We start from the raw sequence: 18,246 nt of genomic DNA, 5'->3' as shown, positions 1-18,246 counted from the left end.
CACGCACACACACACACACACACACACACACACACACACACACACACACGCACACACCTTGGTGGAGGCTTCGATTCAGGGCGACGACGGGTGAAGCAAAGTGCAAAGATTATGGGGCTCCAATGCGAGCCGTTTATCTTGGACTTCTAATGAAACTGACCTTCTATGAATACCCCTAATTATGCAAAATGATCCTTTTAATGAAGTCTTCAATCACAGTCACAGATCCCCCGGCTGACAGAGCTGCGGCTGTTACGTAAAAAACCGCCGTTCGCGTGAAGAGAGGGGGAGGTCAATTTTTTTATGATTATCGTGACAAATGCTAAATAGTTCCTCTTAATTGACTGTATTTTTGGCTCATTTCCACAACAAATTAACAGAAGAGCGAGCTTTTCGAGCAGATTAAGCGGCGTTTGTAGAAGGTAATGAACATGTCACAACATCGGGTCGAGCAGAGCGATGATCGTGAAGTCGGCTTTCTTTCTAATCAGCCTTCCGGAAGATCTCGGCTTAGTTTTTCAGCGACAGATCAGAGGACATAGTCTGAAGATGGCGTTGACTCCACAGTGCAAACGGTTTCGTGTGTTGAATTTTGGGTTTCCAGACATTTTTAAAAGAATGCAAATAAAGCAGAGAAGGTGGGGGGAGTTGGAGTTGGCGATGGAGCGTTACCTTGCTGCGCTGCATCCTTGGGAAAGCAAGACAAATATATACATAAAGAGCAGAAGCTATGTCTGCAAAATTAGCAAATTGCTTTTATCTGAAATCAAAGAGACTCCTACAAATCTATTAAACGCCACCTTTTGTTTTCCTTTTTTTTTGGTTTTGTTTTGTTTTAAATAATGCATCATACTGGGACCAACGCCAGCTTTTCCAGCAAAATGTAGACTCTTTGTTTTGAACAAATATAATTAGAGTTATTTTTAATGTACTTGCTGCAATGCTGAAGCTAATTTGTATTTGGTAAAGCGCAGTCCTTGATGAGCTATTCCCCGAGGCTGAGAGGCCCAGTTTGGATTTTTGAACCAGCATAAAATCCTTGAATTAAAGAAAACTCAAGGGCCCTCTACTTTCCAGAGATCGGCGAAGGCTGGGCATGTTGAGATGTGAATAGATGTCTCAGTGGCATCCGCCGCTCCGTTCTGAGCAACAGGACAGGGTTTTTATTATTCCGCTCCATTAAGTTCTGTTCTATTACAAAAAAAAAGTCCCAAACACGATCTATTGTTTTGTAATATTTCTGCCCAAATGACACGCCTCTTTATTTCTATAGTCAAAAAACGGAATCTGTTTTTTAAATTGTTTACTGAAAGCCAGTTGGAGGACAGCTTTTCATCTGGAAGAGGGACATCTACCAAGTTCTGTTATTTTTATCATTTTTAAAGTCTTTTTTTTTTTTTTGCATACTGCAGAGAGTACTGGAAAAATAAAAGCGGACAAAAGAGAAACAGACGGAGAAAGAGAGCAAGAAAGCAAGCAAGCAAAAGAAAGACAGAAAGAATAGTGGAGCGAGAGAGAAAGAAAGACAGAAAGAAAGAATGAGTAAGTAAGCAAGCAAGAAAGAGAAAGACAGAACAAAAAACAAAGATCAAACAAACCAGTTTCTCGGTTGGTGACTGTATGTTGTTTTTATAACCTTTTTTGTGACTTTATGATGTAAAACACTTTGAACTTTTATGTTGCTTTAATGTGCTTTATGCAAATATACGTGATTGACTGACACAAAAGTGTTTTGAATCTGTTCAGTAACATCTTAAAGACGCTACATAAGCCTAAGTTATGATCGTAATAAAGTCAGGTTTGTGCTGGAGCTCAGTGAGCATCTTACCTTTGGCTGAACATCTGGTCCGACGGTGTACGGAGCCAAGCTCGGGGGAACATCTGTGATGTAGGTTTTTCTTGGGCCTGGCGGCTGGTACGCCTGGGCAGGGACCGGGTCAGCCCTCCTGGAGCTAACTCCGCCCAGCTGCGGCCCCCCAGGGTACTGCTGCTCCTGATATGCCATGGGGGAGAACCCGGGTTGCGGTGGCCCATACGCAAAGTCGGGACCTCTGGGCTGCGCGGGCATGTACTGCACCTGAGCGGGGCCACGGATCGGCTGCTGGCCGTAATGGTGGCCGACCGGGGCTTGGTGCTGGGGGCCGGGCTGGGCCGACCTCACCTGGACGTTGAAGGTGGGCTGGCTCGGGGTTGACGCTGTGGTGTAGGAGGCCGGGACGGGTTGAGGAGCCATGTTGCCTGGAGGCCTGGCAACAGGGCTGACGGAGGGAGGTGGCACAGACGAGACGCCCCCTTGAGGTTGGGGTTTGGGCATCGTCTTCTTGGTGGCGGTCAGAGGCGGCTGATTGGGGATGACCATGCGCTTGTAACCCGTCACCGGAGCGTTGGGGGTAGAGCCGGCCGAGGAGCCGGAGTTCTGAAAAACAGGAGAAAAGGCTCGATTCAAAACTCAGAACAAAGTGACTCGCTTTCAAGACATTTCCGTAGAAAACTCTTAACCTTGGCCCTTCTTGCTTTCAGATTCTAAGTGCTGGAGGAGAGAGCTGGAGTATTCACAGCTTTCTATTCCAATGAGCTTCTGTGTCAGCACTTAGGGTTACCATGACCTGGGTGACTGGCGGTGTTCAACGAGAGAGATTTTATGTTAGAGAAACAAAAACTTGCACCACAACAAAGTTGTAATGTCACACACGAGTTATGCTTCCTGTTAGCCGGCTTCCTGTTGAGGATTCATCACAGACTATAATAAAAATGTCCACCCACAGCTGCCATACAACCGGCATACAGCACAAAAAACATGAACCATGAGATTTGACATTAGACTGTTGAGAAGCGTATAAAAGGATATGCTGGTGTGGAAAACTAAACTTTTCACTGTCTCAAAGTAAAAAAATAGCATGATTGGTGGAAGACGAAGAGACTGCAAAAACAGTAAGTGCTTTAAAGTTGTCATTAGGAGATGATGTCTGAAAGTTTGCTCATTTGAAGGTAATTCACCATTTAATACAGATTACGGCTTGTTTAATAGTGATTTTCCTCATAAGACTGCAAAAGATTAGCATCTCATCAGTTCTGATTTGTTTGTGTTACAGGATTTCTACAGGTTGCCATTTTAAGATCATTATGAATGAACTATAAGACTGGTATCGCAACAAAAATACAAAAAGATTTTTTTTTTTTTTTAAAGAATGGAAAGCTATTGAGGAAGAATCAGTACTTTAATTACCGTTCCTTTGAAACTTTTCCCCCCATTTGTCATCGTAGCTGCATTTGTGGTTCCATGTTTTTTTTTTCTCGTCCTTCTCAGCTGTACTACCCTCCTAGTAGCAACTTTGTTGAAATAAAATCCATCAATAGGTAGGACAAGTGCTATCACGGCGTTTAAAATCCACAAAACCTCAGACTGCAGAGTTTGTGTCTCACCAAATGCTGCTCTGATCAGTGCTAGCAGTAGCAACGTCGAACGTTTTCTGGAAAGCTTCTGCATCAAAAACTGTGACATTCTTGGGTCTGTTTTGTGGCTCTTGGCAGCAGCTTTGTGCTTTTAATGCTGCATATGCCTTTCTACAGTGTTAACCCCCATAGTGCCAAGCTTTATTCCAAACAACACGTAGCATCATACGGGTTAGCAACAGAAGTGAGCCAGTGGCGAAAGCGAACATCGTCCAGCCGACCGGCAATAAATTTGCACTTAGCTACGTTTTTATTACAAATGTAAGCAAGACTTCGTCAATATTTCAAATATTTATTCTCGTATTAATACATTTGTTAGTATTTTGAAATTGCTGTGTTTCCACTAACTCAGCAATTTCAAACGCGTGACGCTTGACTTATCGCGTTTAGTCACAAAAAAAAGCAGCCTTCATCCTCCTACCACTTCCTGTTGCCTTCTTCAGGAAGTGAAGAAGGCGTTATTTAAATTATTTAATAATAATAATTAAAGATGGTTAACTAGTCCTGCCATGTAACCGCTGTGATTACTGTATTTGAGGTCAACTTACATTTTTTAAAATAGCTTGAGACATTTTAAGGCCTTGATTTTAGATGCCTGAATTTAAAACTTTTTAAGTTTGTAAGCACACCCTGTTAGAAATGTTAAAAACTACAAATCGATTTCCTCTCACTTCACAATTGTCCACCATGTTGTGCTGTAATGTACAAAATCACATCTTAAAAAAAAAAAAAGAGAAAAGTTTAACAAGTTTGAATCCTTTTGCGAGCCACTGTACTTTATGATTCATTTGGACGCTTTGTGCTGTTGAGGCTTCCTGGACAGCGGAAAAACTACCCCCTCCATGACTCCCTATAATCTATGGATAATAAAGCGAGAGTGGAGATAGGAGGGGGAAAAAAATTGCTTGGCAAAGGATACTATGACAGCCGACTGGCAGTGGCAAACGACACTTCTGCTGACACCAGCTGCTTGTAAGCTGGAGCTGTTAAATCACTGAAATTTGTGGCGCTGGTGTTCCTGGGAAGAGATGGCAGTAAAGCAGCAAGCCTCTGCTGAGATCCTGAATGACTGCAGCATTTCGATCTAGTGTCCCAACAAAATATTGCAGCTAAAAAAAAAAAATAACGCGGGCATGCAGCAGGGAGCTTCACTGAGATGTCAGAGGCTCGTACGGCGAGTCTCTCTCTCCAACGGCGTTTTTTTCACCAGCGCCGCATATTGGTGTCAGACGTTCAACCATTCTAAAAAAGGTCTATCATTAACCTTGGATGGCCTTATTAGGTTACCGCCTGAAGCCAAAACTCTGAGTCAATTAGTAAATTTGCAGCACCACAAGAACAAGAAAAAAAAAAGAACACTTGTAGCCTCGTCTTCCAAAATGGGGCAATTGCTTTCCCCCTCAAAGGTGATCAAAGCTGTGCAGACAAGTCAAAAATAGGGAGGTTTTCCTCTAGCTGACAAAAAAAAAAAAAAGAAAATCAGTGAAAACGCACATCACTCTGTTATCCTCTTCATGCACAGGGATAAAGAAAATTCCAAGTTTTGGTAAAACACATCAACTTTGTGTAAATCCTATCTAATCTAAGTCAGAGGGAAGCCCCAAAGGAACCGATGGAAAAAAGCCCCAGAACATTTTTTATTTATTTATTTTTTGCGTTCTCGCTCTGATTTCTGCCTCACTGATTAGCGCTGATGTTTATTTAAAAAGTGTGTCTGTCTGCATATATATGGAAACGGCTCCACTATGCCCTTTAGGAAGAGATATTACTTAATTTAAATGTTTCATGGCTTTTAAATACTTGAGATTATTCATTTATCTTTGAGGCCTTAGAACCTACAGTAGCATTTAGTTTGCACGGAGCAGGCAATGCAAATCGGCCCCCTCAAAACGATTACGCTGTCATGGTGGGTTTTCCACAAATTACATTAAGAAAATAGATTCATCCTTTTCTGGGGGAGGAGTGGGGAGGGAAGCGAGGAGGATCGGGGGGGGATGAAATTAATCAAATGTTTTAATATCGGAGCAGAAAATATCTCTGTAGTGGAAAATGTTGCCAAATGAACTGATTCTACAGTTTGTCTTGGACTGGTCAGCTTCAGTGAGATCAAAGAGAGATGGTATCAGGCCTAAACAAGATAAGTAGTGAGTCAGAGAGAATAGATGTCGATTATTATGCGATGCAGTAGAGTATCATTACGACATTAGCAAAAAGAGCACATGGTTTGTGTAATCAGCAGTGGTTTGAGGGACTGACTTGGTCGAAAGTCCGGAATAACACGGACAAGCAAATCCGACCAGTCGAGGTCCCGCCTCGCAACTTATGGGGATTCAAAGATCCACTGCTGACATGCCTGTGTCTGATACCGCAGCAAGCGTTTGGGAGAGTCTACAGCCCCTTTCTGATAAACGGTTCTGCAATAAACAAGCACTCACGAACCCACCACACTGTCCTTTCACGTCATAAAAGGTGATTCATCAAGATCACGGCGGTGTGCACTCTTACAGCGTCATGTTGTGATTACAGAACCAAAGGGGCATTGCTCATAACTTGCAGAAATCAATATATGATGTGCAATGGGTTCGACACATTGCACATGGGAGTGATGGGCGACGGCGAGCAGCGAAGGTTTTCCGCCATTTGGAGTGAACCCAACACCCTGGATACGATGGCGACGCATCGAAAGTTGAACATTTTTCAACTTCCTTATGTCGTGTCGCGCGCTTGCGTGTGTGAGTTCAGAATTTTGCCAGTTGGAGGGAAACTGGTTCCCACCTCATCACACAAGTTCCGTTGGAAATAACTGGACAGAGAGCAACGCCGCCTTCTTTGGGTCAAGACAGTAAGACTTGGGAAAATTACAGAAGGTGCTGAGCCTATGTTATGAACCTCGTCCAGCAGAGTTATAGAGCCCCATTCTGTTCATGTTCTTATCCACATCAGATTCTGAGTAACATATTTCTCTGATCAGACAGACTTTGGAAGATCCTGCTGTGCCTCTGGTCTCTATGCTCAAAATGGACTCCTGCAGCTTCTGCAGACATCTTCGTTTTTTATCATGTCTCAACGTCACGGTCGCTCCACGATCTCATCACTGCTTCATGGTTACTACCTCCTAATGTGGTTCAGGGGTTTAATAACCTTGCTCACTGACACCTAACAGGTGCCACTGCTTCGGTAATTTTGTGCGTTTAAATGTGAAATTAATATTAAAAAAAAATAAAAATTCCAAATATGAAATCATGTACGAGTGTTATACCTGTGTACTTCAGTTAAAAGTATATAACAAAATACCTTGAAGAGTGAGTTTTCATTGAAGGTTTGTCAATTGCACCACAATTGTTAATTTAAACCACAAAATATTACCAACATGATTCCAATGTAACGTTTCTGTATCTACATGGAAAGAGACATTTTGTGCTGCTGTTGCTAGAAGCAAATATCAATGCCTTTTGTAGAAATCCTGCATTATATTCTTTTATAAACACTCTGTCCTCCCTTCATCAGACTGTTAAACCAATCCTGAAATTACATATTTACTCAATAATACATCAAGAATCGGTTTTATAACAAAATATGTTACAGCTTTACAGATTGCATTTAAAATCGTTTTGTTTTTTGCAGCTGCTGCTACTGAAACAAAACTCACTCTACTTTCTTTTATTTACACTGTTTACCTGAATTTGATTTGAATAAAACAATAACAAAATCCCATTACATTTGCACTTAAGGGTGAAAGGTCTGTTTTGATGCAGCTTCTGTATATTAGTGGCAGGTTCAGCATATGTGCAGCATCGGTGTGACTCCCTGCTGTTTCTCCAGCTACACACACACACATTAATTTCCCAAAAGTTTTTTCCAACACCTTCATAAAAGTTAACCCTCACTCCATACCATAATTCAAACTGACTTAGCAAACAACTTAAGTGTGAAATTTCACAGAGATCCTCAAGAAAGCCTTTCGACACATTAAAAAAGATTAGGAGAGACTATACAAGCCTTGAAGGGGGGCTGAGTAAAACTGTTAACTTTGCACTTCAAACCACACGGGTGAAGGATTTTTTTTCTTTTTTCTTTTCCCCCCCCCCCTCTTTGTCTTTTTCTTTTTTTATCCAGCGAGCTCGGGAAAAACCCCTAAAGTAGAAGAAGTTCTGGTGGCATCTTTTCAGACTCATCTGAGGCCTTGGATATTAATCTCTGTGAGCTTTCTCCTGATTCTCATTCAGCTGCTGTCGATTGCCGCCTCTGCCGTCCATTTGCATCTGCCCGTTTCAGCACTTACGACGACGGCCGTGGAGGAGTTCACAGTCGGCGCCGAGGCGCTCCCTTATCGCCTGTCCGTGGTCGGACCGATCTTCTCGATGAGCGAAAGCCACATTGTGAATGAGCCCCGAGCCGCAACACGATCACGAAACACGGGTGTATCGGTCCTCTGCCTAAAATAGTTCCAGATAAAGCCAATTAAAAGATGATTAAACATTGTGTTGGGAAATGTCACGAGACCCGCAGCTGTTTTCTACTATCTCTTTAATTGCTGATAGTGATTTTTTTTCCCGTTTTACAGAGAACTTGTCTGCATATCTGATGTGGTTCAGCTACTATTAAGTGACACCCTCAAACGTTTCCACGCACGTTCATGAATCAGAGCGCATATTCAATCAGTCAACAGAAATGAATTTTTACCAAAATACTACAGTTCTCAAAGGCATGAGCACTGCTGCCCATTGCACTACTAATGCGTGTTTTTGCTGCAATAACAACTCCATACGACCTTGATATTAGTATTGAACACATTCACTTTGTTCTGATTTGCAATAGGAATTCTAAAAAATATGTGCAAAGGAAAAAGTAAGTACATTCTTTAAACAGTAAATGGAAAATAAGCTCTATGAATAAGAGCAATACAGATTGTACCAATCTGTTGGCAGCACTTTTTTACACGGTCATGTGTTGCTTCATTCAAAATCTGCAGGACCAAAGCATGTGGTTCAAGTTAAAGGGGCAGGATTACATGTTTTCCAGGCACAGAGTTACTGAGTTGTAGTTCCTATAATCAGTTCAGCATAAGTGCAGTTCCACCAGGTGTTTTGTTAATTGCTGCTGGCTAGTCTGAAGGAGCTAACTGGGGTAGTTATGGTAGGATGGCTGCTCTGTGAGGCAGAAGTTTGGAAACTTGAAAACTGCAGCTTAAAAGGTGATGTTCGGTCCTAACAGATATCTTCTACAGCTGAACGAAAGAATCAAGGCAAAACTCCAGGTGTGTATTTATGAGGGAATAAGATTATGTACATGATGTACATGATGAACATGATGTAAAGCTCAAAAAAGTCAATTTCACATAATCCTATCCATTTAATGTGTGGAAAAACTTGACATGTTTACATTTGTGATGGTAGGACAGCAGGGTTTTTGTCTTGGAATCACTCCATTTTAACAGCTTGACATGTAGATGTTGTCTACTGGTTGCTATGAGGCCTTGATGGCCCAAAGATGTCACTCTACTCAATTTCTAGGGCGGTTTCTCTTTTTACCTCCTTCAACATCCAGATTAGTGTATTTGATGGGAAAATTCAAACAAATCCTCAGGAAATGGGTGTCTGTCTTATCTATAATCCAGGGAAACAAAAAGTAAAAGAACTCTGATTAAACTCTGATTAACTTAAAAAACATAAGCGTGTCTCAGTTGCACTTATTGGTAACACAATAAATCCCCGTAGTGATACAATTGAAAACAATAACTCCTTAACCTGGAGTTTTTTTTCTCTCCGAATAGATTTATTCAACATAAAGGTTGGGTTTTCTCTGTGTAAAATGTTGGTACTTCAATAAAAAGGTACATTTATTTTAATGCTATTCCTACATGATCTGTCTCACAGATTGCAGCAGATTTGTCTGCCTTTAACATGTGTCCTGGGTGATATTTTTTGTTCCTGTGCCAGAGCAACGCAGAGACTCACATTTGTCACGCTGGAAACATGAAACAAGCATAAGTGCTGTCTTTTAGTCATGTTTTCATTCCCAGCTGAGGTTTGAGTGGCACCACTCTCTTCATCTAATCTAATGACTGCTCTTGTTCAAACTTAATGGCATCTGACAGGAAAATTACGCGCAGCAGCCGTTACTGGATTTGAACGGGAACACGTAAGAAAAACAGACTGGGACTCGTTTGTTCAAAAACTAGTTTTGACTCCTTCCTTCCAGAAACAAATTAAAGTATGAGCTGTGTCAATACAGATAATGTTTTTGTTTTGACCAAGTAAAATAAATTCCTGTAGCACTTTCTTAAAATGATAACATTTTCAACTAATTTTCCCCTGATATAATAGGATATAATTGCAGGATACATTTTCTCCATTATGTTTTACAGTGTAAGAAATATGGCTTTTAGAGATAAACCAGTCAAGAGTTTGTGGTCGATTTCCAATCCCTGATTTTTGCACATCTTTGACCAGCCAATACAGATTTAAGCCAATTGGAATTTAAATAATATAAGGCGTTATCACTGAAATCAGTTTTCCATGTATTAGTTGTATTAAGAGTAAAAGCAACAGTGCACATTTTAAACTAGGAAAATAACATCTTCTCTTGGTAATTAGCCCAGTTAGCATTGTTAGCACTGCAAAAACATCAGTCTCTGTGTGAATTCCCAGTAGATCATCACCTTCATTCTTAATTTCCAGAACATTTCAGAATCAAGTATGCTTCGAAAAAATATGGTTAAAATAAACAGACAAAACAAATAAAACTTTGTCATACTTTATATGTTACGTTATACGTCACCTGCTTTAAATTCTGCTCTCTCTTGCTGTCTCGCAGCCAAGCTGAACGGTAGACGCGTAGAAAGAAGTTTCATATTTAACATGAAACATCTCTGGGCTTTCGTGCGATTCCAAACACATGACTAAAACTAACTAAAACTAGTTAGCTTTGAGACTTCGCTCAGTAACGGTTTCCACGCTGAAGAGTGTTGTTGATAGTGCAACCCTGATAGTAGCACTTAGGTATGACAACAAAAACATCAGCTGATTTCGCACACTAAATGCTTAAAAGAATACATTGTACTCAATTAAAAAAACAGATGCCAAAATCATTATCAATTTGCAATTAAAGATTATTACATAAATATCAGAATGACATCATATTTATTGTTCATAAGTTTAAGACAAAAACGAAATAAGTGAGACAGCATTTACATCCACGTCCAGGCAATCGGTTATTCTCATCTTTTCTCTAAACAAGAAAATACTCTTTGAAAATTAAACTTCATCTTATGTTATTATTTTCTAGAAACCAAAAGAACATTCAGCTATAAATGTTTAAAGCGTTGTGAAGCAACCAGTCTGCGCAAGAAAGACAGGTCAAAATATTAGAGCTGTCACAATAAACAGATAATTGAGCAGCACATCCTGTCCTCTGACTCCACTCGGCAGACAGACATAATAACATCCGACACGCAGATTCCTTGTTTTTTTTTCTACCTCAAATACAGGTCAGGAGATGATGTGGTTGAACATGAAGTTTATGTTTTAAATTTCCAGTTATATAATCTTTTTTTAAAAAAAGCTGGATTCTAGGGGAAACGGTATGCAAGATTTCTGGGATGATGTAACAACATCATACAAAGTAGGGCGTATTACTCACTGATGCAACTCAAAAAATTATTTTCAGGGCTACCGCGCGGAGAGAGGGGAAAAAAAAAAAAAAAAGTCGATGAGAGTCACCAATCATGACACTTCCGCAGGCTATCTGTACAAAAGAAGGGTATGTGTGTTTTAGCCGCGCTCCCACCGCAGAAACTAATTGTTTCACTCACCTCCTGCAGAACTGCAGGCCAGTCTCTCACCACACGGCCCTGACTCATCCCTAATGAGCTTTCATGCACTCGTGACCCCCCTCCCATCCCGCTGCGGGAGGCGAAACGCCGTACACTCGGAGGGGAAAGAAAAGGAAAAAAAAAAAAAGACGTCAGCCGCTTACAGTGTCCGTGTCATCAATCCCTGAAATGGTGACTGTTGCACCAGGAGCCACGGCTGTTTTGCGTGTTAGCTCCCGCGCGTTACCGTAGGGGCGGATGATGTGCAGCGACAGCAGTAGTTGATTTCAGACCTCACAGCGCCGTTTCCAGGACTTTCTGATGTAAGAAGGCAGGTTGCATTGACTGACACGACTTCCTGGATCAAGTTCAATTTATCGTCGCTTCGCCGCCATAAATGAAAGACAAAAGGATGATGGATTTATTTATTTTTTTCTTTCTTTCCTTCCCACTAACAAACAGTGAGATTACAAAACCGAGCGCCTGCGGGCACGCTCGTCTCCCCCACAGTTGGCTGCTCCTGTCAAAACTCAGAACCTGCTGCTGGATTGGTAAATAGATGCCACCGGCGCTATGGTTGCATCTCTGCTTCAGGCACCAACAAACCAATTAAACACTTGCAGCTTAGGAAAATAAACAAATAAAAACCATGGTTAGGTTGTAGTGAGAAAAAGACATCCAGTACCAGAGCCACAGGCCCAAACAGAGTGTAAACAACGACCTTTCGCCTTCACCTTCTACCAGAACAACCAATCTAGCTAGTTAGTGAGACCAGTGGAGAAAATTGAACTTGGCGTTTTGTTCAAGGTGCCAGTTTGAGATGATCTGCTTTTTTGCGTCATCCTGTATTGGCCCTGCTTGAAGTAGGATGAGCATTGTGGCAGTTTTAAGATGCTAATTTGGTCCAAAGTGTGCCAAAAAAATGACCACCAGACTGAACAGTTTAAGCAATAATAATAATAAACTGCCAAATATCAGTATTTTCATATAGTTCTGAAAAGGAAAATGATATCCAAGTTTCTTGCTTCTGCCTTTAGTTTGACGGCCATTACCAAATACACAACCGAGGCAAACAACCAACAAGCCGACGAGCAGAAACGTTTTGTCTAAATACTCACAAAACAAGAAAAATGCTTCTTGAGTTCACAAGATTTATACATGATTACCATAAAAGTAAAAATTACTAAACCAAAAATAAGATAATATAATTTAATATAGCATGTTTCATCACAAAAACGACAATAAGCAGCTTTATAGCTTCTGACAGCAATTATTTAATACATCACAGACACACAAACGCTTTATCAAACTACTCATGAAACTAAAAACAAAGCTTCTAAAGTTAACAAAAATAATAAATGATTATAAAATGTCTTAACAGTATAAAATATTTGACGCCTCAATCAGCCTTACCTGTAAATACAGGAGAAATCCAGGCTTTTCTGTTCACACTAAATTCTGACTCGTCTGTCTTAATGTTACAAAACTTAAGACTCATCTGACCGGGCAACATTTTCTAATTTGTTATCGTCTGTGTGAACTGTAGACTCTGTAAACGTTTTAATGGAGTTAATTGCAGGGTCTGTAATAAACTGCATTTTAATTGAAAACAAAATAAGCAACATTTATGATTCAAAAACCTTTTTTGCTGCTATACTACTGAATAAATAGACATATGATCTCAACAACAAAGAGTTGTTTTAAATCTGTTATTTAGGTTATTGAACCATCAAATTGGTGCAAAGTGAAATTTCCATTCAGCTTTCCGGTGTTTCAGAAACTTCTTTGAAAAAAAAACATCTTTAGAAATGTGGACCCTGACATTAGCGTTGAGGACGTTTGTGCTGCTGCAACATGTTTAGCATTGAGACGCTATTTAAGCCTTGAATCAATCAATCAATCAATCAAATTTTATTTGTATAGCACATTTCAGCAGCAAGGCATTTCAAAGTGCTTTACATAATTAAAATAAAAACAGAAATAATCAGTGAGAAAGAGAGATAAAAAAAAAAAAAAAAAAACATTACATCATTAAAACGTCGAATAGCTTGAATAGCTGAATAGTGAATAGCTTCACTGATAGGCTAACTCCTTTTAGCACAACTGGAACACAATAGTCTGTTCCAGCGTCAAAAATTAACCCCCGGTGGGCCGAGAGAAGCGGCGTTGATTGTCGCTGTTGTTAGTGAATGTTATTTTGTGCGTCAGATTTACGCTCATACTTGAAACGTGAATATTTTACAAAGGTTCTGTCTGGAACCTTTGTATATCCACAACAACAAAAAAAAACATTATTTTAACATGTTAATATCTATGACTAATCAAAACTAAAGCATTTAATTAACCATTATTAGCTAAGAGGAGTTGCCTAAGAGTTAGCCAAGACTCTGTGTGGTCATCATCTGCTGTAGTTCAAAAGGTTGGGAATCTAGATATGATTTTCGGCACATCTTGGCTACAACAAGTGGCTTCTTGGGCTACTGCTGCTGTTCTATCATCTCAACCTGACTGTCCATTCTACTCGGACCTCTGCCAGGCATTTTTGTTCATAAAACTACCATTCTATTGCTACTTTCTCTGTTTGGTACCATTTTCTGTAAATCCAAATGGTGAAAATCCAAAATCCATGTTTAAAGTCACCTAAGTCGTCTCTTATCCCAACTCTTAGGTTTAGTCTGAACTTCATCACCGGTAGAAGCTTAAATGCATTGACTTCCTGACATGTTATTGGTTAAATTACTGTTTGCGCCATCAAACCATTGAATAAGAGCGAACTCAGCCGGCTCAAAGAGGCCACACAAAACCTGCACTCACTTTGACATTTGGATTGGCTGTAAAACTTCCACCAAGACCACAGGGCTGTTTTTCAAAGTTTTATTTTCCAAAGTTGACCCAGATGCCAACCAACATGCAACGCATGTCGTCAACATCATACACAATAACATGGACGTGATGGAATAATTGATGATAAACTCCAAAAAGTAGTTTGTGGTACAGCCTCTCTCAGGGACTTAAAAGCACAGATCATCGTCAACATGGAGACTGACAGAAAAAAAAAAACAGCAAAGCTTTCCAGGAACTCCAAAAAGTGCCTCCACTCATTATTATTCCCTCAGTCACCTCTGTGCTTCAGCCAAAAACAAACGAAGCGCTGCTTCCTTCCAGAGGGATTTAATTTTCTACACTGATGAACATGTAGGTCAGAGCCACTTAAGAATTATGCAGGGAACGTCAAAAGTTTGTTGTGTTGCTTAAAGCAGCTCATCTCACATTTTCTCCAGCTGATGGAAAAGAAAGATGCTACGTCTAACTCTGGAATGTAAGTATGAAACCTGCTAACATGAAACCTACAACGCCTATAGACGTTGTTTTTATGATTTTAGGCCTAAATAATTTGTATTTGAAGATTACACAAATTATCATATATTTTCTAATTTTTGTTTATATCTCCCCCCAAAAAAGAGCTAAAAGTGACTTAAAGCCAAACTTGAGTGACTCCTCCTTTACCTTTATGCCCTAAAGAGTACATTAAGAGAATATAAACATGACAGAAAACATTGAGGAGAATTGTGATGGTCATGCATGCTGTCCTCTAACTTGATCTAAAGAAAACATCAAGTCGTATCTGCGTCTCCAGGGATGGGTTTGCATAGTGTGTGATCAGTGGGAGATTCAGGGGCATGCAGAGAGGGGCCTATCATTCCTACCATGTTGTGACAGAGGGTGCCAGCTGCGATGCTCGGTCTGCTGAGCGACAGAGTGTCACGGCATGGCTTGACTGGCACAATGTGAAGAGGGGCTTCCTCGAGGCACTAATGTGATAGGATCCATCTCAGCAGCCTTTCAAGCACTCGGTTTCAGCCGAACTGTCTGCGGGCTTCAACAATGCCCGGCCCCTTCTGCGTGCACATGACTAGTTACTAAGCAGATGTTGGGCCATTTGGGTCCAATACAAAGCGCTTGACGAGACTCTTGCGTTTGATGCTTTATGGAGTAGGGCGTCTTGAAAAGGTGCGGCTTGATAAAAATCACAAGAGACGCAAGACTTGACTTGGCTTTCTACAGCAGTGACCTGTGAGTTCCCTCAGACTCGAGGCCGGCTGATGTCTTGCACCAAAACGAAGCGCGTTGCGAGTAGGACCGTGTGTGTGGAGCGCGGACCAGTTCGCTGCTGCTGCAGTAGGTCGCATCGACACGGCATGCAGGAAGCCAGAACTGCCAAAAATGTTTGGGCATTATGGAGAAGTTATCATGGTGGAGTTTTCTTTTTCTAAGAACCAATTGTAACAACTTGGAAGACAAATATCCCCCTAGAAACGCAGTTCTCAGGTCCAGCATTGCTAAATACAACCTACACTCAGTAGCTGCTATGCAGGGAGTTCACAGTAATGTCTCCAGATGTTCCCAGAGCCCATCTGGGAGGTAAAGCAATCAGAGCAACCATAGCATGACAGGTTATTGGCACAAGTTTTTAATATGAAAACCTACATCTGAGCTACACCTCAGTCCTAGTTCTGCCAATGAAAAAAACTCAATGAAAATAAAAACAGACTTTTCCTATATTTATTTGAAAACACATGTATATGAGCAAAGAAAAGGTTTTCCTGCTGTTTAAAGTTTTAAAAACAGACATTAGGCTTTATTAGAAGTTATAAATACATGGAACTAAAATCTTAATGAAGCAAAATTAAAAAAAAAAAAGAAAATATCCGATCGTAAACGCGTGTGACCTGAAAGTGACCTAAAACTGGAGTTTATGTCGCTGGCGATGTTTGGTCTTTTCTTCCAATCTCATCTTTGCCCAATCTAGAGCGCTCTCAACCATTAGCTGACTCTCGGCTCTTAATGTAGCCACCATAGCGATATTATTCACTGTGTGCGAGCGGGGAGGGTTTCACGAGCTTTAAATATTGAACGCGAGAACTTAAGTTCACGTCAGAGGAGCGCGAGCCATTTTCCTAAATGGAATCCCAGTAATCCTCAGCTCCATCCGTCCTCACAGGCGGAGCCGACACGCGCGCAGACGTCTTCCACACGGAACCAAACGAAGCCGAGTGGCTTTTAATTGAGGCGGAGCCACGGCTGGCGAGTGAGTCGCACGTCTTTGTTCCCATAAGTTCTGGCACTGCCAGAAGGCAGCCTAGTTGCAGCTGAATAGTTCTTCCTCTTTGAATCCATTAGGAAAGACGCTATTTCGCATAAAACACTCCACACAGATGAGCACAAACACACAGAGACCCAACTGGGGGAGGAAGAGGAGGGAGTTTTTCATGGAGCTAAGTTTGTGTCATTTAGCAAGGCCGGGTTTTCAATATTTTATTCACCGCGCCACACATTATTGTTTCACAGAGTGCGGATGAATCAGACAGGGGGAGCTTTTAAATTTCGACTTAAGTGTTATTAAAACAGACAGAATCAGATCAGGGTGAGGTGCTACTTCAATGGAAGAGGCACGCTGGAGTTTAATTGGGATAAAATGTCACCTTCCTAATGTGTAGAGATAACAGTAACCAAAGTGGTCATAGAGTGGGGAGCTACTTAGGCACCTCATCTTAGCCAAAAGGAAAAGAAAAGAAAAGAAGTCACGTCACGCTTAAAGATTTTTTTTTTTATTCCTGACGTACTTTCTTTGATATAAAAATAAATCCCTGGCATTAAGGGGTGACATTTTTATTTGCTCCATCTGTTGTAGGTTTTAACCGTGTGAAAGAGTGGAAGGAAACAAGAGCAACAATTACCTCCTGCGGGGGTTTGAAAATGCAACTCTGTTTGCTGAGCAACCGGGAGTGGGCCGACTCCATCAATCTGAGCCAATGAAGAAAGGGAGTCTGAACACATACATGCACCCTGAATCAGACGGCGCACAGCTGCAGTGGATCAAAGTAAGAAAAAAGAAAACCTTCCGGTTTCCTTTAATTTAAACAAACAGTTCCCCACGTTGGGGCTGCTTGTGAATCTCTTGCTGATTCATTTGTTTACTAGAAATGCACCAGAGGTCGGAGTGACTTGGAGGGCGCGGCGGTCGGAGGTTCAGTGCGCCTCGACGGAAGCGGCGGTGCGGCTCTGGAGCATGATGAGCGCGCTGTTTTGACACTCATCTGGACCTCCTTGTTAACTCCCCCACAACAGATGTGATGCGCTCAGACAGGCCTGTGCGGCGTGCGAGCGGGGGCCCGGTCGGGCTCAGGCTGCAGAGCGGCGTACTTGAAGGATTTAACATGAATATGCTCTCTTGTATTTCCCCAATGTGGCCAAACAAGAGAATTAATGGCATATTAGAAAGGGGGGTTTTCTGCACGCAGGGGATGTTAGAGGAGAAAGCGCAGGGTAGCGGAGAGGATCCACCTAAACGCTGAGAAATCCAAACCCGACTGACTCGAACGATAAAAAGAGGACCATCTGTCACAATAACAAATTGTGCGAGATAATAAATTGTCCTAGAAGTTATTGCGATAAACAATAATATTGTTGTTTTGAGACCATTTTCAAGCAATGTAACAGTAATGACACAATAACGCAAGAACACACAGATCAATAAACTTTACATTCTAATGAACATTTAACACTGGAACTGGAAGATATTTTAAATATTCATCATAAAAAACAGAAGCAACTAATCAAATTAATTATTGTCCTTCAAAATAAGAGCAAATTGAAACCAAAGCACCAGACTGAAAACTTTTGTCATCCAGTTTTTGGTAGAAAGTGAGAAAAAAGGAAAACTAAATCAATCAAATGGAAATTATAGGGCATTTTAATTTATATGATTGATTGATTGATTGATTGATTGATACAGGCTTGAACAGGACGTGTAGAAAATTGTTGGTATCTCTCTTTTAATCACCAACAAATCCTGCCATTGTCACTGAAATAACTAGAAACCGACAAAAGTAATAATAAATAAAACATTTTTGAAAATTAACCTATGAAAATCAGACACGGCTTTTGAATTGTAGCTCAACTAAATTATTTTTAAAAAA

At 40.9% G+C, this 18,246-nt stretch overlaps 1 protein-coding gene and 1 long non-coding RNA gene across 8 annotated transcripts in view; one reads left to right on the top strand and one right to left on the bottom strand.

Annotated features, from left to right (window-relative positions):
• The window catches only part of LOC103463936 (uncharacterized), a 23,182-nt gene extending 5,360 nt beyond the window's left edge, over nt 1-17,822 (top strand). The window contains exons 2-3 of the long non-coding RNA XR_533558.1: nt 16,959-17,148; nt 17,249-17,822. This is a non-coding gene — a long non-coding RNA (uncharacterized LOC103463936). The remainder of the gene's footprint in view (nt 1-16,958; nt 17,149-17,248) is intronic.
• lpp (LIM domain containing preferred translocation partner in lipoma) overlaps nt 1-18,246 on the bottom strand; it is a 187,048-nt gene that overhangs the window by 70,286 nt on the left and 98,516 nt on the right. For 6 of the 7 annotated variants that reach the window (XM_008407672.2, XM_008407670.2, XM_008407668.2 and 3 more), the window contains one exon: nt 1,829-2,416. In XM_008407672.2, coding sequence (XP_008405894.1) covers nt 1,829-2,416 — 588 coding nt within the window. The remainder of the gene's footprint in view (nt 1-1,828; nt 2,417-18,246) is intronic. The other variant, XM_008407673.2, reaches the window with a different exon arrangement.

The sequence above is a fragment of the Poecilia reticulata genome, linkage group LG4 (genome assembly GCF_000633615.1).
Source record: "Poecilia reticulata strain Guanapo linkage group LG4, Guppy_female_1.0+MT, whole genome shotgun sequence".
In the NCBI taxonomy this organism is placed as follows: Eukaryota; Metazoa; Chordata; class Actinopteri; order Cyprinodontiformes; family Poeciliidae; genus Poecilia; species Poecilia reticulata.
This window is presented reverse-complemented; position numbering and strand designations above follow the sequence as displayed.